Source organism: Lontra canadensis, unplaced genomic scaffold (genome assembly GCF_010015895.1).
Source record: "Lontra canadensis isolate GAN:19392208 unplaced genomic scaffold, GSC_riverotter_1.0 scaffold63, whole genome shotgun sequence".
Taxonomy (NCBI): Eukaryota; Metazoa; Chordata; class Mammalia; order Carnivora; family Mustelidae; genus Lontra; species Lontra canadensis.
The window spans coordinates 234,358-255,140 of NW_022631057.1; the positions used below are offsets into that span (position 1 = coordinate 234,358).

General features: G+C 44.2%; 1 protein-coding gene across 2 annotated transcripts in view; it reads left to right on the forward strand.

Moving 5' to 3' along the window:
* The first annotated feature begins 476 nt into the window (after window positions 1-476).
* Window positions 477-20,783, forward strand: part of KCNH1 (potassium voltage-gated channel subfamily H member 1) — a 386,370-nt gene continuing 366,063 nt past the window's right edge. For both annotated transcript variants that reach the window (XM_032878101.1, XM_032878102.1), the window contains exon 1: window positions 477-772. In XM_032878101.1, the coding sequence (XP_032733992.1) occupies window positions 694-772 (79 nt within the window). In that variant the 5' untranslated portion in view covers window positions 477-693. The remainder of the gene's footprint in view (window positions 773-20,783) is intronic.

Genomic DNA, 20,783 nt, shown 5'->3' on the forward strand with positions numbered 1-20,783 from the left:
CTGCACGTATGACCTCTTAAAATTCAACTTTTTTAACTACTGGTGGAACACTGGCAACTTTCACAGATGAGGCTAACAAACCCTAAGGAGAGGCGGGAAGGTGTTCCAAGAGGCTCAGAGCTCCCAGAGGCTCCGGCCTGAAAGAGAGTGAAGGAAGAGAGTTACAGGATCATGTCCCCCCAGGACTCGTGGTGACCTTGTTTGAAGTGAATCCACCAAGGACAGGGCTCAGAACGCCTTCCTCTCCACTAGCCCAAGGGGCATCCCGAACCCATCGCGGGGCTGTGCCCAGAGGGTGGCGCTGCTAACCCAGCCTCGGCCCACCGTCGCAAGCAGCTTCCCGGCCGCTGCGGGAGCCCCCCGCTAGCTACCCGAAGGCCGGCTGGGGGTAGGGGGCGCAGCGCCCGGTAGGGGGCGCCCCGTCCCAGGCGCCGCGGCTCCCTCCGCCCACCCGGAAGCGGCTGCGGAGAGGCGAGCCCCGCGCGAGTGCTCTGCGAGGCGGGCCGCAGGGAGGGAGGCGCGAAGAGGGCGCGAGGGTGGCCACGGGAGGGAGCCGCCGCCCCTGGCCGCCGGGGTCCCCGCGGGGCGCATGGGGCGCTTGGAGCTGGGATCGCGCGAGGGCCCGGCGCCCAGCTTCCTGCAGCCGTGAGAAGCCGCGCCGGGACGCCCCCAGGACTCCAAACTGCCGGGAGGATGACCATGGCCGGGGGCAGGAGAGGACTGGTGGCCCCGCAGAACACGTTTCTGGAGAACATTGTCCGGCGGTCCAGTGGTAAGAGGTGCATTCGGATTTCGGTTACCCAGGCTTTTTATCCGTGCCTCGATTGCCGCCGCCTCCCGCCGCTCGGCGCCAGCAGATGCAGTAGGACCCGGAGCTTTGCTGGGAGCCGCGGCGCGGGCGCCCGGGGCTGCCTCCCGGAGGCTGGGCTAGGTGCGTAGGGTGGGGCGAGGTATGTGGGCTCCCGTCCCAATAGGAGAGCTCTGCTGGGGACGCCTTTAGGGCTCTTCTCGCTTCTTCTCTGTCTCCTCTCCAGAGAGCGTGATAGCTGATGGGCAAAGTATTGGGAAAAGTGATGGGAAGCCGGACGCGGCAGGAGCTGCAGCGCGCTCCGCATCGGCACTGCCCACCCCTCCGCCGAGGCTCGTCGGGCTCCGGCTGCACCCCGGGCGCCGCCTCTCCCCAGGGAGAGCCAGCAGCAGAGAAGGCCACTCGGGTCTGCGTCCCCGAGGGATGCGGGCGGCAGCTGCTTCCACCTTCCATCGGGCAGCAGAAAAGTCCGAGGTGTGGGGACGCGGGGATATAGGGACGAGCCGCAGGTTACCCGGTTCTACCTCTTCACCCACCCACCCTCTTGGAGGTTAAGTTGAGGCTCCCGAGGGGCAGAGTTTCCTGGACTTATATGGGAAATGGAGCGCATAGGTGCAGAGCTGGCCAAACGATCACAGGAGCAAACCTGCCGTATAGTTCCTCTCTTCCAAACCTCAGCGGTGTTTTATGCCTATAAATCTTGCTCAGCTCTCCATTCCCAAGCTCACCAAGTGTGTCAGTCTATCCCTTACCCAGTAAACCAGTGCTCCCCGCTCCTCTCTTTCTCTGTGGCATTAAGAGGGACCGTGTCGTGAAGCGCTAGACTGTGAGAGTTCTAGCAGCAGGGATGGAAAAGGAAATATTTCTGATACCTTTAGGACCCACAGCAAAGCATCCTGGCTAACGCGCTGGCAGAGCAGTTAGGAGGTGGCATCTGGAAGGTGCGGTGCACACCCTTTCGTCAAAGGGCTGGATGGAAAGGGGCCAAGAGCGGAGATATCTTCACGGGCTCTGGGACTCCTCTCCTTCCAGATGCAGATGATACGAAGAGTTGACTGAGGAAATAGGTTTTAAAAATGCGGAAATATCGCAGCTTTAGAGCTTTAAGGAGGAGCTTGTGTTAAAATCATGGGCTTCTATTTGGATTTAGTTAGAGATTCAGGGGAAGAGCGTGAAAAGTGACTTATGCCTCCAAGAAATACTCTTTAATTAAAAAGTGTTGTAAGGTTAGCTTGCAACAAAAAACTTGTCAACTATGATAACATATTATTGTGGATTATTTAAATATTTTAGAAATGATCCTTTATCGTGTGCCTCTGAAGAATAAGAGTATTGAAGAATTTCTGGTTGGTCACCTTTCCCTTCAGTGTCTTGTCCACTCAAACTTAGTGAGGTGGCTTTTAGAACAAGGTCACAGCTATGACCTGGGGATTCAAGGGGATGATAATTACTACACAAAGGGTCAAATGAACTCTTTTGTCATAAAAAAGCTAGAGGTGTTCATGCATTTTTAAAAATGAAATCACTGAGAGTTAACCTGCTGTGGTTATTGACCTGTTAGGGGCTGTGGAGACAGTCTTGCAGATTTGGGGATCCCAGTGTGCCTGACACCCAACTTTCTCATAAATATCAATGACAGTTCCATTTTTGGGGGGGGGAGTGTGGTGTGAAGAGGCTGTGTTCTTTAAGGTATAGGGGAAAGCTTGTGTTTAATGTGCATCATATAATGTTTTTGAGTGGAGAGAAAGGTAAGAATCTTATATGAAACAGTCATAAGGTTCATTGGGCTTGTAAGAGGACCTTAAGAATGGTGGAACCAGGGGCACCTGGGTGATTCAGTCCAAGGAGTGTCTCACTCTTGGTTTTAGCTCAGCTCATGATCTCAGGGTCCTGGGATCAACGTCTGTGGTGGGCTCCCCACTCAGTGGGGAGTCTGCTTAAGGATTCCCTCTCCCTCTGCCCCTTCCCTGCTTGCACTTTCTGTCTCTTTCTAAAATAAATACATAAATCTTAAAAAGCAAAAAGAATGGTGAAATACCACACAAACATAAAATGAATCTTGGAGCTGAGACGGCAGAATACTCTAGTTGATTTTCTTAGAACCACTTCTCTCTAAGCATATATAGAATGTCAATAGACTAAGTAGCTGGGAATATTTTTAGTGTTGCCATTTTAATTTCAGCACCAATTCCAACAGCTTGACTTCAGTTAACCACCCAACCAAAGGACATCAACAACACAAACAAAACATCCTAGGAGAGCTGGATGAACTTTTTAAATTATCTATTATTTCAGAAGAAAATATTCTGGTCTTGACACGTAGGATATAAGCTTTTAGTGATCCCTTTCACCACATTTCCAAAACACAAATAGAAGAAAAATATGTGGACTCATGGAACTATCACAATATCTCCATGCATTATTTTATTTTACTGTGATGGAAAAAGGTCTATTTAAAAATATTGATTGTCTCCTCCCCAAATCCACTAGCCTTTTTTTGGACATTACAGTATTGAAATAGCAGTTTACCTTTAAATAGCAATACTTTTTGGATCATCTTTATTAAGCATTTCTCCCAGTGGTCTTATTGCAGTGTTTTTGTTCATCTTTTACAGATAAGAAAACAGCCATAGGAATAGTAAATGACTTATTCAAAGTGGCACTTATTCAAAGGCACACAGTGCCTGAGGCAGGAGGTCTTTGGAGGCTATCATTCATCATTGTTTTTCCAGCCATAAGATTTAGCATGTATAACTACTGTTATCCTTAAAAAACAACAAAATAAAACAACTACTCTCATTATATGTTTATGGAAAATAAAACTGACTTTGTCTTGGGCCATTTGAATATCTGGTGTTTGGAATATTATAACCTGTAGGGTTTGCTGCTATGTTGTCTGCCTCTCCTTCCCCATCTTTGTATATATGAAGAAAGTGAAGCAAACACATTTCCTCAAATATTTAAGGGCAGAGCTGATAAGACCCAAAGTCCCTTGACCCCAGTGTCATGTTCCTCATGGTACATTCTGCAACGACCTCCTTGTATTACCATTATGTTCTCTAGAGAAGCTTAATTTCCCAGTGGAGATTGAATAAAAATGTTATAACAACAAGAACACATCCATTTTGGCTAACATCCACACTGCCACTTCCAAACAGAGTAACAGGGCAAAGGAGAAGCTAATTCTGTTAAGGGCAGCAGTTTCACCTTTGTCCATGGGTTAACTGAAGTCACCTGCAGGGTAACAGGCCCTTACTGATTCAAGCACCTGTTATAAAGTATTAAATAACTTGGATCCTCATATGCAAGCAGAAGAGGAGCAGTGTTTCCATTTTAGAATTTTAAGACCTGAGAATCTTGGGACACCTGGGTGGCTCGGTCAGTTAGGAGTCTGCTTTCACCTTAGGTCATGATCCCAAGGTCCTGAGATCGGGTCCTGCATCAGCTCCCTGTTCAGTGGGGAGCCTGCTTCTCCCTCTCCTGCTTCCCTTGCTTGTGCTCTCTTACTCTCAAATAAACAAATAAAAATCTTAAAAAAAAAAAAAGAATCCTTAAGTAATTTACCTCTAGTTAGTAAAAGGCAGAGTTAGAAAATGCAGTTAGAGGCCCGTCAGGGACTAGTCAGCAGCTGTGACAGCTTTGTTCATTTGAAAAGGACTTATTGAGCCCATTTCTTGAACACTGGGGATATAGTGGGAATCCAGTAAACCCTCCTTACCCCTTAGAATTCTACATTCTAATGAATCTTGGTCCAAGCACCTTTCCATAGTGTTTCTGGTTGGAGCTCTTATTTAGGCCTGACATTGTGTTTAAAAAAAAATTTTTTTTTAAGGTGTTTAATTGTCCTTGAGGGGACTAAAATCTAGTTTAACTTTTTGTGAAGACCATTTGGAGGAGAGATTTAGTAATTATCTGTGGTTTGGACAGTTGCAAGTGGTTAGCAGGAATAAGTGACTATGCCCCAGATTTTGCTTATGGTCATGTCGGGGTGATCATTTCAAATCCTCCTTTTGACTTTCTAACCAGCCTGTTTCTCTTTATATTCGTGATTGGAAAGTGTTTTTCCAGAATATTTTTTGATGGTTGCTTAAATCCAGGCACTTAACTCTCTTATGAAGGCTGGCAGACTTTAGTGCCAGAAAACTACAAAAATATTACCCTAAATGGTCCCATCCTAGGCAGAACATATGTTTTAATGTTCGGAAACCTGTATCAAACAATTGTAGGTGCCAGTAAGAATCCATGCACATTAGCAGGAGTGAAACATAGCACATTCTGGTACAGATTTCTGTACATGTATAATTTACAGATTGCTAAATCAGCTGTGTTTTTGTATAGTGTTAAGTTGGTTCAGGTTGTTGATATAATTAGTATACAAACAGGATGAAAGCCGCGGGTAATGTTGTGTCTCCTAGATATGTTGAGCCACGATAATATTTATAAAACAGAAAACTGGTTAAAATCCATTGTTGCTCTGAAAGGGGACTAGGTGGTAATCTGGATTATTACCAGCTCAGTGGAGCCTATTTTTTTTCATGTAATGTGTTCTAAGATAACCTTCAGCCAAGGCTCCGCTCTCTTGCTCTGAAAGCGTCAAAGAGTTAATTCTGGTGATTGATATCAGCTCGAAGATGGGGAGGATAAAGGCTTCTGAGTTAACGTGAGGCAATAACATTTCCATACTCCATGGTTTTTATGAAATCCTTCTATTTTCATAATCGATCATAAAAGAAGAAAAGCATTTGAGGAGCATTGTGGACGATTTGGATCTTTGCCTTTGTTCTGACACCAGCTCTTCATTTATGATTGGGCCTCATTTGACAGTGGTTTCTCCAGCATTACGATGAAGTTCCTCAGTTTTCCCCCTCTCCCCACGCCCTCCTCCATCCTTTATTTTTGGTTAGTTAATAGCTTGTATGCAAACCCTTAAAAAATACTTGTTATTTTTTCAAAGGAACAACTTTTGTGAAGTGAGTGTCTACTTTGTATGTTTAGGATATTTGGGCCATGTTGTTATTGTTTTGGGTTTTATTTTGTTTTGTTTCTTTAAGTGGCCGCACCTGTAACTGGTGAGAAAGAGAAATAGAATCATAGAATCTTAGGTCTGAAAGGACATTGTTTACTATTTGTTTTCCAGTGTTCCAATGTCTCCAGAACCTCCCTCTCAGTTTATCCAGCCCATGCTTGAAAGCTTCAGGGATAGGACACTCACTTTCTTACAAGGATTGTTCTGCTTTTAAGTAACTGTAATTGTGAACAGGTGTCTCTTCTCTTGCTTTGCCTTCCCTCCCCTCCCCTTCTTTTCTCTTTTCTCCTCCCTCCCCCCTCTTCTTCCTCCTCCTTTTTCTTTTCTTATTGTTATTCTTTGGTCTCACCCAAATCTGTCCTTTTACAGATCTGCTCTGTTTGAGGTATGCCTCAGAACAAAACTGACCTAGTTCACTCCTTTCTTCTACCCAAAAACCAGTTTTGGTTTTTTTTGGTGGTAGTTATTTGGTAATAGTTGTCCTACCTTGATTCTCCCCCCCCTTTTCTTAACCTTTTTTTTTTTTAATTTTATTTTTTATGAACATATATTTTTATCCCCAGGGGTACAGGTCTGTGAATCGCCAGGTTTACACACTTCACAGCATTTTTTTAACCTTTTTGATTGTATAATACCCCAACAGAAAAGAACATAAAATAATTTTGTACAGCTCAACACATTTGTATAAAGTAAATACTGTGCTGTTGCCATCTATGCCAAGAAATAGAATCCTGCCAGCTCTCCAGAAGCCCCCAGAACCCTTCCTAATCCCAGCTCTCTTACCCCCCAAAGGGAGCCATCTTTTGATTTTATGCTGATCACTTTCTTGCTTTTCCTCCTAGCTTTACCACCTTGTTTCGTATTTCTGAATACCCATAGGTTAATTTCTTATCCGTTGCTGAGGGTTATATGCATGGGGCCACAGAGCGTGTGTTCTCTGGTCAGCTGGAGATTTGCCCATGTTGTTACAGGTGCTGTTAGTTCATTTTCGCTGTGATGTCATAGTTGATGGTATGACTATACTACACATTTTATTTACCCCTTCTGCTCTTGATGGACATACATTGGTTCACAAACTGGCCCCTGGACATGGAGGACGAGGATATACCGAAGAAAGAGGCAGAGCACTTCAGATGGGTAGCTGGCAGGTTTAGTCAACAAGGGAACTTCCTTCAGAAGCTTGTCTTGGGCTGCTGAAAGTCAAGTAGATCTCCATACCCACTGCCAGAATCTGAAAAGTTTATATACAGACCTTAACTGGGGTCAGCCATATATACAGCCCACATGGTATCTGCCCCTTACTGTCTCAGGGCTACATGCTTGGAATGGCTCCCCCTGTGGGAGCTGTGAGCAGAACATACATTTCCAGGGCAGAGGAAAGGGTGAGGTGCCTCTGATTGCCTGGATCCATCTGGCAGGTCAACCAGTGGTCACGTCATCTCCATGACTTCCTCCAGCAATTTGTGAGTTGTTTCGAGTCTTATGCTATTCGTGCTGCTGCAGACATTCTTGGACATGTCTTTCCGGACACGTGGGCACAGGTTTCTCTTGTGTAGATACTGGATATGTATGGTTTACTGTGGTAGAAGCTGCCCGCCAACTGTTTGAAGGATCTGTATCAACTTACCGTTCCACCCTCGGCAAAGGGAGAGCTCGCATCACTCCACCTCCTTGCCAAAACTTGGCATTTTTGTCTTTTTCTCTTTGGTAGGGACATTGGCCAAAGAGTCTAGTAACTCATAAAACAGGGTCATTTAGAGTTATGTTAATAGTGAGCATATGAACAAAATGAAATGAAAATGAAACTTGCTCTTGTCCTTGGGGAGGCATCAGCATCTAGTGTGTGTTGAAATGTTCTCACAGTCTGAACTCCCTCACACACGCTGGTGAATGACCTGAAAGACTAGCACAGTTAGAATTGTGTGCGAAGGGTGCGTGCAGGGGTGCGTGCGTGCAGACATGCGTGTGGATGTATGTATTTAGGAACCCCATTTTCTTTCTTTTTTTTTTTAAATATTTTTATTTATTTATTTGACAGAGAGAGATCACAAGTAGACAGAGAGGCAGGCAGAGAGAGAGAGAGAGAGAGAGAAGCAGGCTCCCTGCTGAGCAGAGAGCCCGATGCGGGACTCGATCCCAGGACCCTGAGATCATGACCTGAGCCAAAGGCAGCAGCTTAACCCACTGAGCCACCCAGGCGCCCCAGAACCCCATTTTCTTAAACTGAGAATCACTAAACCCCAGGGATGGAGATTGTGGGAGAATCAGAGCTGGAAGTGAGAAGGAAATAGGAAGTGAATGAGTTAGGTTTATTTTAGTGAAAGATGGAAAATGACTGATGGAAAGAAGGGCAGAGATGAAGGAGGAATGAAAAATCAAAGACAAAGTAAAATGAAAAGTAAAGGCTTGCTCATGGGTCCAGCTTCACAAACATGGTAGACCTCCTTTGTGTCTCATACTGAGCTAGAGGCTGAGCATACCAAAATGAGGAGGACTTGTGATATTGGGGTTCGTTGAGGGATTTATGATAAAGACCAACACGCCCTATAAACCTGGAAAGATTTAAGAAATGTTATGTCAGCTGAATACACACTACACTTTTTCCCCTTATAAATGCCTTACCCCCAAATTATTCTTAGATTTTTTTCAGCCATTTCTTTTTCTGTGAGATGGAATGTGGGATGACTAGATCACTGAAGTCAGTTTAAAGAAGATTGCAGAATGTGTGAATCTTTGTTTCGGTGGGTGGAAGTTCTCCTAAAAAAATCTTGTTCCTCTGGGATAGCTCATTGCTCTGACTTCTTTGGCATGCTCTCTTGGTTTGTTCACCCATTGTGAGTTTTCAGTTGTTGACTCTAAAAATAAAACAGTTATTTTACCAGCAGAAGTGGGTTGATTCAGGAATAGCAGAGAATTGCAATTTGGGACAAGCAGGCTATGGCAGAAATGACAGGATAGTCCAACAGAGGAGAGGAACGTTGTTTGATGGAGAAGAAGGAGGAAGTTGGAAGGGGTTGTTTCAAACAAACATTCATGGGAGAAAGGCAGAAATTCAGGGTGATGATGGTTTCTCATTGGCTGAGTTGCTGAGATGGTCAGTTCTTACAGGAGACACAGTGTACTTTGTTCCCTGTTGGGCCTGTAGCTGATAATGATTCTTTCCTGTTGAGGATTCTTCTGTTGGGGGTCTGTCTGTAATGGACAGTTTTTTTTTTTTTTTTTTTTTTTTTTTTTTTTTTTGTTGGTCACTTTTGTATAGGAAGTTTTGTTTTTTTTTTTTTTTTTTTTTTTTAATTTTGTTAGTCACCATACAGTACATCATTAGTTGTTTTTCCTTTTTTTTTTACATCATTGGTTTTTGATGTAGTGTTCCATGACCCATTATATGCATAAAACCCTCAGTGGTCATTAGAACACATGCCTACCTTAATACTCATCACTGGGCTACTACATCCCCCCACCTCCTCCCCTCTGAAACCCTCAAATTGTTTCCTAGAGTCCACAGTCCTCTCATGGTTCATCTCCTCCTCTGATCTATCCTGCTTCAGTTTTCCCTTCCTTCCTCTAATGTCCTCCATGCTATTCCTTATGTTCCACATATGAGTGAAACCATATGACAGTTGTCTTTCTCTGCTTGACTTATTTCACTCAGCATAATCACCTCCAGTTCCATCCATGTTGATGCAAATGATGGGCATTCATCCTTCCTGATGGCTGAGTAATATTCCATTGTATATATGAAGCCCATCTTCTCAAATCTATAATGGACAGTTCTTGATGTTGAATGGTACCGTGGGAGAGCTCCCCTTTCTGGGCTCTCCACTCGCTTTTAGTAAGGTGTCCCTTTTTAAATTTTCACACAGCATGAGCTAGATGCTGGAATTTGTTTGGTGCTCTGGTGGTTCTCCATGTGCATGCAGTCTTGGCGAACCCACTGTGCTCTGACCAACTTTAGCATCTCCTCAGTTCTCATGGTCTCTGCTCTAACAGCCCCCCATTGCTGTTAATGATCAACTACCAAAAACTCTTCTGATTGGTTATTAGAGAGTTGTGCCAGTGATCAGGATGTTTGCTTACTCATCCTAAGATTGCTTATTTTGAAATTTCAAATGACAGTCTTTTGGTTAGTCCTGTGTTGCATAAAGCTGAGTTTGCAAACTAACAGAGTCAATTCTTCTTCTTTTTTTAGATTTTATTTATTTATTTGAAAGAGAGAGAGAGCAAGAGAGAGCATGAGAGCGGGTAGTGGCAGAAGGAAAGGGAGAAACAGACTCCCTGCTGAGCTGGGAGCCTGATGGCGGGGCTCGAACCCCAGACTCTGGGATCATGACCTGAGCCGAAGGCAGATGCTTAACTGACTGAGTCACTGAAAGGCCCCTGACTTAATTCTATAATTATTAATGTAATTGTAACTGAGAGTGCCCCCAAACCATCATTTCTCACGTCTTTTTAAAGCTCTTGTGATGATATCAGGTGCTTCTGTAAAGAATGGCCTCTCCTTCCTTCCTTCCTTCTCTGAAAGCAACAAACAAGCATAGGCGCCCTGCCCTAACATTCAGGGGCTGGGGTCAGCATCTGGAAGATGTTTAGCTCCTGCTTGAGTTTGGTTTTTATTGTACATTACACAACCATGGCAAAGAAGATGGAGTTAATTTGAATGATAAGACTGTATTTATTTTATCTAAATAGATTTTTTTAAAAAGATTTTATTTATTTGTCAGACAGAGATCATAAGCCCGAGAGCGGCAGGGAGAGGGAGAAGCAGGCTCCCTGCTGAGAAGGAGCCCAATGTGGGACTCCATCCCAGGACCATGGGATTGTGACCTAAGCTGAAGGCAGATGCTTAACCAACTGAGCCAGCTAGGCACCCCTCTAAATATATTTTTCAGTTTCAGTTTTCTTTTGTTTCTTCTTAGCATTATTGGTATCAAATTGACTAGAGTACTATCATGACAGTTGTGCTCTGAGCCTCTTCTTGGATCACTGTCCTGCCCATTTTCTCTTTGCCTCCCTGGAGTCATTCACTCTTCTTCTCCAACCTGCTCTGTGTCTGTGAGGCTGACTTGTACGGATTATGTCCATAGGCTCCCCTGCTTTCTGGCTTCTGGCTGGCTTCAGCTTGTGGGGCGTACCACCTTGAGACGGGAGGGAGATTTTATTTACTCTGTGCTATTTATTCTTCCAGTTTCCCCCACCTCCCTCCCTCCATTGTAGACTAGCTGTTTTGCTTTGATTAACGGTTACATATCCAGCTCGCTCTCTTTGGGTTTGAGGAGGTTTGAATGTCTTACTAACCCTGGGGGTGCTCCGTGTCCCTAAAGTTTCCTCAGAGGTGTTCTGGGGGGGGCAGGCAGCAGCCAGATGGTACCCCCTCTTAAGATCTGATTATGCGCGTCTCTTCCCTATTCTAGGTTCTGGGACATCAACTGGGTAGCTGCAAACCTGCCCTGCTGGGAGCATTTCCCTCAGAAATCGGCAAATAGTATATATCATTTGCTGCTGCCGGCACCTCATACGTGCCTTTGTAAGTTGTTGCGTCATTAAACACTCCTCTAGCTAACTAATTGAGTGTGCCATTTCCCCGCCGGGACTGATGGACAGAACCAGTCACTTGTTCTCTGGATCAAGTACTTTCTCAACCTTCTCTCTAGACCACTGTGATTCAAGGGGTTGAACTTGGTCAGGGGGGATGTGTGTATTCAGGTACTTCTTTCAGCTTCACGAAAAACACCTGTGTTCTGCCTGCTGAAGACAGCGCGTCCTTGCTTTTCCGATTGGCAAGTTGGTCATCTGGAGGCTGGAGAGCTGCTTTCACTTTCCTTCTCCGTCTTTCCTCGCTGTCATGATCTCCTCCCATTGTCACGGAAGACCATAAGTAAACTGAGAGTTTACCAGAGATGTCGGAAAGCAGGAACCGCTAGTTAGGAGCACTATTAGATTAGAGTTATTGGTTACAGTTGTGACCTTGGACAGATGGCCTTTCTCACATGTGTGCCTGGCCGAGTGCCTGAGGTTTGCATGCTTTGCCTACTCTGACCTTCAGGGTGACTCTTGTCCTGTGGGTGCTTCTGTTATTGCCACTCTACCCTTGCAGATGCTGAGGTTTAAAGACACTAAGTCAATGGCCCTCAGTTAATTTCTAATAGTAGAATCCTTGGGACTCATTAAGAACACAGATTCTCAGGCCCTCATCCCGGGTGCATCAGAATCTCTGGGCGAAGGCCCAGCAGCTGTGTTTTCCTGAGCCTTCCACGCAGCTCTGAAGGCTGTCGCAGGCAGAGAATCACTGCTTTGAGACCCACCCCAGGCGGTTTTTTACTTGAGAGCCACAGGGTTGGCTGCTCGGTGAGTGGATGGAGGAGTGTGCCTGTTGGAGGATGAGTGAACTTTTTCACTCACTGAAATATTCTTTCGGTTACTGTTCCAGTTTTTCTCACATGCCCTTCTTGCCTCATGTGGCAGCTAGTGTTTCAGGGTGTGAAATCTCTCCAGGGACCTGCGGGGCCCTGTTAGCCCCCTCTGTGGCCAGATTCCTCTGGAATTTTGAAATTGTGGTTTCCTGTGCTGCACGTTTACTCCCCATCTACTTTTCATCTCCCGGAAACAGAGTTCATGCCTTCTCTTTGTTGTTGTGTATATTCCTTTCAGTTTTCAAGCTGTCATTCCAGAGCGAGGAGATACGCGGCGTGATCCATCAGACGTTTTGAAGTGGTAACTAATACCTTCTGAAGACCAAGGATTCCCTCAACTCTAGTCATTCTCCCTCTGTCAGATGAAATGACACCTGATGTTTTTCCCACCTAGCGAGCACGGCCAGGGATTGTGCTCTGGCCGGACTTTCAGAGTGTGGCATTTTTCTCTGTTGTTCTTTTTTTTTTTTTTTTTTTTGGGCAGAGAGAGCAAGAGACACAAACAGGCAGAGCAGCAGAAGGAGAGGGAGAAGCAGGCTCCCCACTGAGCAGGGAGCCCAATGTGGGGCTCGATCCCAGGACCCTGGGATCATGACTTGAGCCGAAGACAGTTGCTTAACCAACTGAACTACCCAGGCACCACTCTCTGTTGTTCTTGACAATGACAGAACTAAAACAATTTAGTATGACTTTGATGTTCTTTATTTAAGAGAAAAGCAATGCATGGACTGGGGGAGTGCCCAGCCTCACAAGTGGCAGACGCTCTTCTGGAGGGATTTGAGGGCAAGAGCAGTTTTTAAAGAAGAGGCAATATGGAAACAGGGCAGCATGATGGCTTAGGAGGTCAGGGGGTTTCCTCACGAGACTAAAAGGTCTTCTTTTCTAAGTAAGGTAGGCGAACTACAGCTGAGTTGGACGATTGGGATTGGTGTTGTGAGGTGTCCTTGACAGTGAGGCATAAGTGGGCTAACTTAAGTTTACATTTGTGACATGGGCTGGGCGACTGGTGCGGCCACCATTTTGTGGGTCCCAGCGTATGAATTAGCTATTTCTCTCCCTAACTTCCCAATCCCTGCTTTCCTGTTGTCTCTAGTTATGCCTTCTCTTTGAATTTTCTGGTTTTCTTCTTTTTCTCTATCTCCCTCTGGCTCTTGGTCTCTGTCTCTCTCCTCAATCTCTCCTGCATGCTCTTCCAGTGGGCTTATGTTCTCTGCTCACTCACTCTCTAGGTCTTGCTGTAGGTATCTTGCTCTCGGGTGCCCATTCTCCAGCTGTGACTCACACTCTTGTACTCCCTGTTGGCTGTCTTCCATCTCCCCCACCAGTACTCCCTGTCCTTCCATTCCCTCTTTCTCTCCTCTCTCCTTCTGTCTTTCTGCTCATCTCGCCCTACTGCTGCTTGGCAGAGATTGTCTCTGTTTTCTGTCTCTGTTGCTCTCTGCATTTTTCTATATCCCCGAGTGTCTGTCTTGATCTCTGCCACCTGTCTTCATCACTGTCTGTCATCTTGCTCCATCTCATTCCTGTCTCTCTTTGATTGTAGTCTCTGCCTCCATCTCTCCATCTCGGCCTTTGTCTGTCTGCCTCTTTTGGTCCAGTCCTCTCCTCACCTGCCTCAATAGATGCTCTTCTGCATATCCATCTGAGTGCCTTGGTTCTTTCCCAAGACCTCCTTTCTGCATTTACTGACTAGCACATACGGGATCAACTGTACAGACCTCTTGGCCTTATTGTCTTGGCTTTTGTTCTGAGAGAATCTAATTGGCCCAGCCCTGCCTATGGGTTGGTTGGGCAGTTGTCCCCTCTTGGTCTCATGTGCTGTGATTGGGACCTGGGTGGGCAATGGGGAGGGTAGGGAGTTATGTGATGTGTAGACTGTGGTAGGTACAGCTGGGCAGGGAGGTCAGCAGAGCTTTCAGACACACAGCTATGTCCCCTGTACTCCTTCTGTGTCTGGGACAATGTAGATACTCCATTATTTGTCATACTAAACTGAGCTGCTCTGAGATTCCTTCCACTTACCTTGGTACTATACTTGAGCTTCACTGAGCTGTTTACCAAGAAAGTTCTAAAGATTTTATTTATTCATTTGTCAGGGAGAGAGAAAGAGAGAGAGAGCGCGCGCACAAGCAGGGGGAGCAGCTGGCAGGGGGAGAAACAGGCTCCCTGCTGAGCAAAGAGCCTCATGTGGGACTTGATCCCAGTACCCTGGGATCATGACTTGAGCTGAAGGCAGACGCTTAACAGTCTGAGCCAGCCAGGTGTCCCACCAAGAAAGTTTTAAAAGAACACATGAGGCAAATGTAAAACTAATTAAAAAATAATTTTCTAACACTATTTAATATTCTATACTGCTTACTTTGAGTCACTTTTTTTTTTTTTTTAGTTCTGGGAATAAAATTTTTACATGTTCTCCAATCATGGTCAATGAGTTTTGTTAAAAATGCCTATAATATGTATAGATATGCATTAAGAATTATCTTGACTATAAAAATGAGAATAAAACACCTAATTGATTAATCGGTTTCACCATTTGTTAGCAACTGAGGACACCAATAAATATTTCTTCCCAGTAATTCAACATGTCACTGACTGCTTATTTCTTATGTAAACTATCATTGAATCATAAAAAATCTATACTTTTAACACAATTTCATGGGGTTTTGTTCCCTTCCATCCTGTTTATAAAACTGATTCATCTGTTTTTATTGTTTTAAAATCCTTTAATTTGAGTGAAGGTGGAGGTCATGTTTCTGAAACCATGTACTTAGAGGTAACTACCCAGTAAACAGAGTTTTGAGTTTGCTCTTGAAACTGAAGCCTCTCCTTCCATTGTAATTTACTGACTTAATCAAAGTGTATTTAGGGGGGCGCCTGGGTGGCTCAGTGGGTTAAAGCCTCTGCCTTCGGCTCGGGTCATGGTCCCAGGGTCCTGGGATCGAGGCCCGCATTGGGCTCTCTGCTTGGTGGGGAGCCTGCTTCCCCCTCTCTAGCTGCCTGCCTCTCTGCCTACTTGTGAGCTCTGTCAAATAAATTAAAAAAAAAAAATCTTCAAAGTGTATTTATGTAGAATATTAAAATTGAGGCAAAACAAATGATTATCTAATCTCTTGGGAGTTTGATTTGTAATGTGCCAATATTGGGCCCTTTATAATTTAGAAGAGTCATTTTCATGGAATTTTATTGTTGAAAAACACAATAGAGTCAGAACATGACTTCTGCTGGTATTAAGATTTTAGGTATTTTATTTAGGTGTGTCATACTGACCTAGCTCTTATTTCTTTCATCCCATCCTCTCCATTCTTCCAAATATTACCATATCTCAATCTTTTTTGTGTTTCTAAAAATTAATTTCTGGTATGGATTTTATTTAGGTTCAGGCAAGTTGAACTATTGTTTTCTTGTCTTTGTTTAGTGCTTATGTACATACTTCTTTTTCTCATCATTTATCTCAATGATTTCTTTTGTTTTTCTAGTGTTTTAAAAGAAAGGAAAATATAATTAAAAATATTTTTATTTATTTATTTGACAGCTAGAGAGTGGCAGGTTGAGGGAGAGGGAGAAGCAGGCTCCCTGGTGAGCAAGGAGCCCAATGTAGGGCTCGATCCCAGGCCCTTGGGATTATGACCTGAGCCAAAGGCAGCCGCTTAACTGACTGAGTCCTGCAGGCCCCCCAGAAAAAGATGATTTTACTCAAACTACTTTTTGTAAGCACACTGATATCCTTAGTGATCTGTAACAGTGAAAGTATTCCAAAGATCTGTTCTCTTCTAAGAAAAATACCTCTAGTTCTTAGAAGCATATTGTGAAATTTATATTGTAGGCCTCTAAATAACCAGTGTGCGCAGGGAACAATAATACATTACCATGAACTGTTTGCTGGATATAGCTTTTATGTGTGTGACGGCCCAAACTGAGTCACTTGCTAAGTCATTGCTTAGTCTCTCCTTTTTTTTTTTTTTTTTTTTTCTGGTGCTAATGAGGGTGAAAAGCAAATTTCTAATCATTTCTTTTTAGAATATCTCTGTGTTATGCTTTAGGAGCAAATGGTAGGTTTGGAATGATGCTCTCTTAATGTGGTATGACTTGGTTCATGCCCCATCAGCTGAAGAAACTTTACATGCTGTGGGGAGGGGAGCCTTTCAAATTTTAAGAGAGTGTTTATTTTATTGTACAAACTGGAGGAAAACTGTGTGGGCTGATGAAGGTTGAATTTGGGAAATCTTACATTTAACTGCATGCGTTCTTACAGCTAAAGACCTTCAGGGGGTAAAAAGGCATCAGAAGGAGGCAGTAGAATCTATCTAATTTGCATCAAAGACCTGGAGATACAGGGAACTTTCAGATGAGAGCCAATGAATAAATCATGGCACAGGCAGCCAAGTGGAACCTACACATTTTCCTGAACAAGGTAGGAGGGACCTGATCAGTTCAGAGACTATGATTCTGGAGGTACACTTTGGTGCTTCCCACTGGCTGACTGGAAGTCACACATTCCATGTGCAAAAGCTATATGTACGGGGGCACTTGGGTGGCTCAGTCGGTGAAGATCCAACTTGATTTCCACTTGGGTCATGATCTCAGGGTTGTGAGATCGAGCCCCATGTCAGGCTCCATGCTCAGCACTGAGTCTGCTTGTCCCTCTTCCTCTGCTCCTCCTCCTGTGTTCTCTCTCTCTCTCTCTCAAATACGTTTAAATAAATAAATAAATAAATAAATAAATAAATAAAATCTTAAAAAAATAGCAGTATGTATAATCAAGAGCATATGTCTTACTTGGATTTTACAGATTCCAAAGACACACGTGGGTATTTTCTGTATATATAAACTGACCTACCAACATGTGATTTCTGTCTACTGTAGACTCCCTTGACAAATGGTACACTTTTACAGGGCTATGGCCCATCATATCATGTATCCAAATCCAGGCAGTTCCGCTGAGCAAAAGCTCTGTACAACATGGTTCACCTGAAATGTGTCACTTCCCGCAGAGTTGAGTTTAGAAGGTATTTCTGCTCCTTTTAAAGTGACCTAGACTCTACAGAGTCCAGCATTTAGAGAAGGGATACTTTAGGGTGATAACTGGTTGATGACAAGGGTGGGTACCCACAGGTTGCAGAAATGCCATCTGATTTGTGCTTTATTATGAATCCAGTCACTTAGGAGTCAGATTTTATTGCTACTGGAAGAAGAAAACTTGTAGTTCACCTCCACTGAGACCCAGAGAGCTGAAGTGACATACCCACACGGCTCATGAGGGACAAAACTGCCAGTAGGACCCAACTTATTGTCTCCATGATTGTTCTTTCAGATGGTGCTCTGGGGACCTAGGGGTTGCTGGGGAAGGGTGGATTAATAGGGTGACTTTCACCCTTCTTCTCCCATTGGTTTTCATTGTTGACTAGGTTCCTTGGTGCTTCTCCATAGAATCTCATGGCCTCTGTCTTACTAGATGCCCTCTGCTTGTAGAATGTCCATGTGGTGTCTCTAGTAGTATAGCTCAGGGGTCACCTGGCAGCTCAGGGCTCCCAAGAGTGCAGAAGCAGATGCTTCCAGACCTTCAGAGCTTAGGCCTGGGTTTGGCATAGCATCCATTCTGCTGCAGTCTGTTGGTCAAAGCAAATTGCAGACCCACCCAGATTCAAGGGGGAGGAACTAAACCAGGGCATGAACGCAGGGAGGCATGGTTTTTTGGGGGCTACCAGTGTAATCTCAACTGTTTATAGTGATACTTTGTTCCAGATCTCAGAGTCATGGGCCTGAGACATGGAAGGGCTGGTCTCTACTAAAACACACACACACACACACACACACACACACTTTTTTTTTTTTCCCCAAAAAAGAAGAGAGAAAGTGAAAAGGACTTAACAGAGCACCCAGAGTGTTCTGGAAGGGATCATATTGCCTCTTCCTTTGTAGATATTTTATAAAGACTCTCATCAGTGCAATTTGGCAGAGCCAGGAGGCAAGAAAGCAGATGATCTCTGAACACCTTTTGGGATTTTGGAGCTTTAATCCATGTTAATGTGTTCGAGCCCATTTAACCTTCATTCCTCCAGTTTTTACCCAAGTAAAGGTTGTCTGAAGGAGCCACGTGAAAGTCAAAATACAGTATCAGCTTTATGACTATTAAACCAGATTGGAGAACATACAATGCCACCAGTTTCCCTCCTCAACTCCGGGCTTTGACTTCTAGGCCAGGAGCCACTGACCTTTTCCTAGAGGAAGAAGCTGAAGATGACAGAGCAGAGGGCTGGCAGGACTGTCCCACTAGGTTCTTCATTTTTTTTAAAAGTAGGCTCTGCACCCAGCATGGAGCCCCATGCAGGGCTTAAATTCTCAATGCTGAGATTAAGACTTGAGCTGAGGGGCGCCTGGGTGGCTCAGTGGGTTAAAACCTCTGCCTTCGGCTCGGGTCATGATCCCAGTGTCCTGGGATCGAGCCCCGCATCGGGCTCTCTGCTCAGCGGGAGCCTGCTTCCCCCCCTCCGCCCGCCTGCCTCTCTGCCTGCTTGTGATCTCTCTCTCTGTCAAATAAATAAATAAAATCTTTGAAACAAAAATAAAAAAATAAAAAATAAATGTTATGGTCAGGGACACCTGGATGGATCAGTTGGTTAGGCGTCTGCCTTCAGCTCAGATCACAATCCCAGGGTCCTGACATCAAGTACCGCATTGGGCTCCTTGCTCAGCAGGGAGCTTGCTTCGCCCTCTGCCTGCTGCTCGCCCTGCTTGTGCGCTCACTCTCTCTCTCTCTCTCTCTCTGACAAACAAATAAATAAAATATTAAAGGAAAGAAAAAGGCTGGTGGAATATTTTTTAAAAATAAATGAATAAAATCAATGTTACACTCATCCAAAAACACCCTCATGGAAACACTCTGAATGTATCTGACCAAATATCTCCACACTCTGTAACTGAATCAAGCTGACACATAAAATTAACCATCACAGGGGCACCCAGGTGGCTCAATGGGTTGAGCCTCTGCCTTCGGCTCAGGTCATGGTCTCAGCTCTCCTTATTCTTAGGCCTTTAGATTTGAACTGGAACTACACACCATTGGCTTTCTTGTGTCTCCAGCTTGCCAATTGCAAATCTTGGGATTTGTTATCCTTCATGATCACACGAAACAATTCCTTATAATAAATCTCTTTCTCTGGTTACACACATGTGCACACATGCACACTTCCTATTAATTTTGTTTCCATGAACCCTGATACAGTGTTAGGCAGTTCCTGTTCTACTAGATATATGGCCTAGGAAATGTTTTGTCAATTTAGTACCTTTTTGCAATATTTATAAAAATGAGTTAATACTAGTGTCTGCTTACCTCAGGGAGTAATGACCCAATGAGTATTAAAACATGCAGTCTTGATGGTGATGATGCCTTTTGCACCAATGAAGAATGGCAGATTTCCTAACATTTCTCAGTTTAAAATCTCCATATCTCTTATATCCAGATCAGGCCAATTCTGTTGCAGCCTTAGGAAATTATGTTTGGGTTTTGTTTGTTTGTTTGTTTTTTAGTGTTTTGTCCATGCAATAGGATACTTTCCTAATCAGGTTTTGCTTGGCTTCAAAATAACTTTTCATGTATTCAGCTTGGGAAATAGTAAATAATCCCAGAGTCATTTATGTTTGGATGTGGAATACGTATCTCTCCGTTTAGCTAGAAAGTCCGTATTACTTCACTAGAGCCCTCTTATTTGGCATTCTTAACCAGTGGGAGTATAGCCAACCACCTGGAGGAATTAAGGAGAGTTAGTTGAACAAGATTGCTCTCACGGAGTTCTTGCACCAGAGTTTATGCACTTTTTTCAGGAGATCCCCACTTTCTGAGCTGTCTCCTTTTATGCAGATACACTTCCAGAAACATGGTAGCAAATTGACTCAGACTCACCTGGGTTCACTACTTTATTTTTTATTTTTATTTTTTAAAAAGATTTTATTAATTTGACAGAGACAGCCAGAGAGGGAAACAAGCAAGGGTAGTGGGAGAGGGAAATGCAGGCTTCCTGCTGAGCAGGGCTCTATTCCAGGACTGGGATCATGACCTGAGCTGAAGCTCAAGTCACGATTTTATTAATAAATTTTACTAATAAGTTAATAAATTTTACTAATCAGGTAATGATTTTATTAATAAAGATTTTATTAATTTGACAGAGAGAGACAGCCAGAGAGGGAAACAAGCAAGGGTAGTGGGAGAGGGAAAAGCGGGCTTCCTGCTGATACAGGGCTCCATCCCAGGACTGGGATCATGAACTGAGCTGAAGCAGACACTTAACGACTGAGCCATGTGGGTGCCCTGCTTAACTTCTTTATTTTATTTAACAAAGCTTATCTCCCTCAGAAGTTCCCACTCCACTGAACAGCAAAAGGAGACTCTGAATGTCCCAGTCAGTAGTATCTCAAATGCTTCTGTTTTAATTATTCTTTTCGAGGTAACTCAGTCTCTTGTGTTGAAAACCCAATTCAGCCCACCCCACTGTTTCCCCCTCTGATGGTGTGTGGGGTGGACATAAGCCACCCCGTGTGTGTG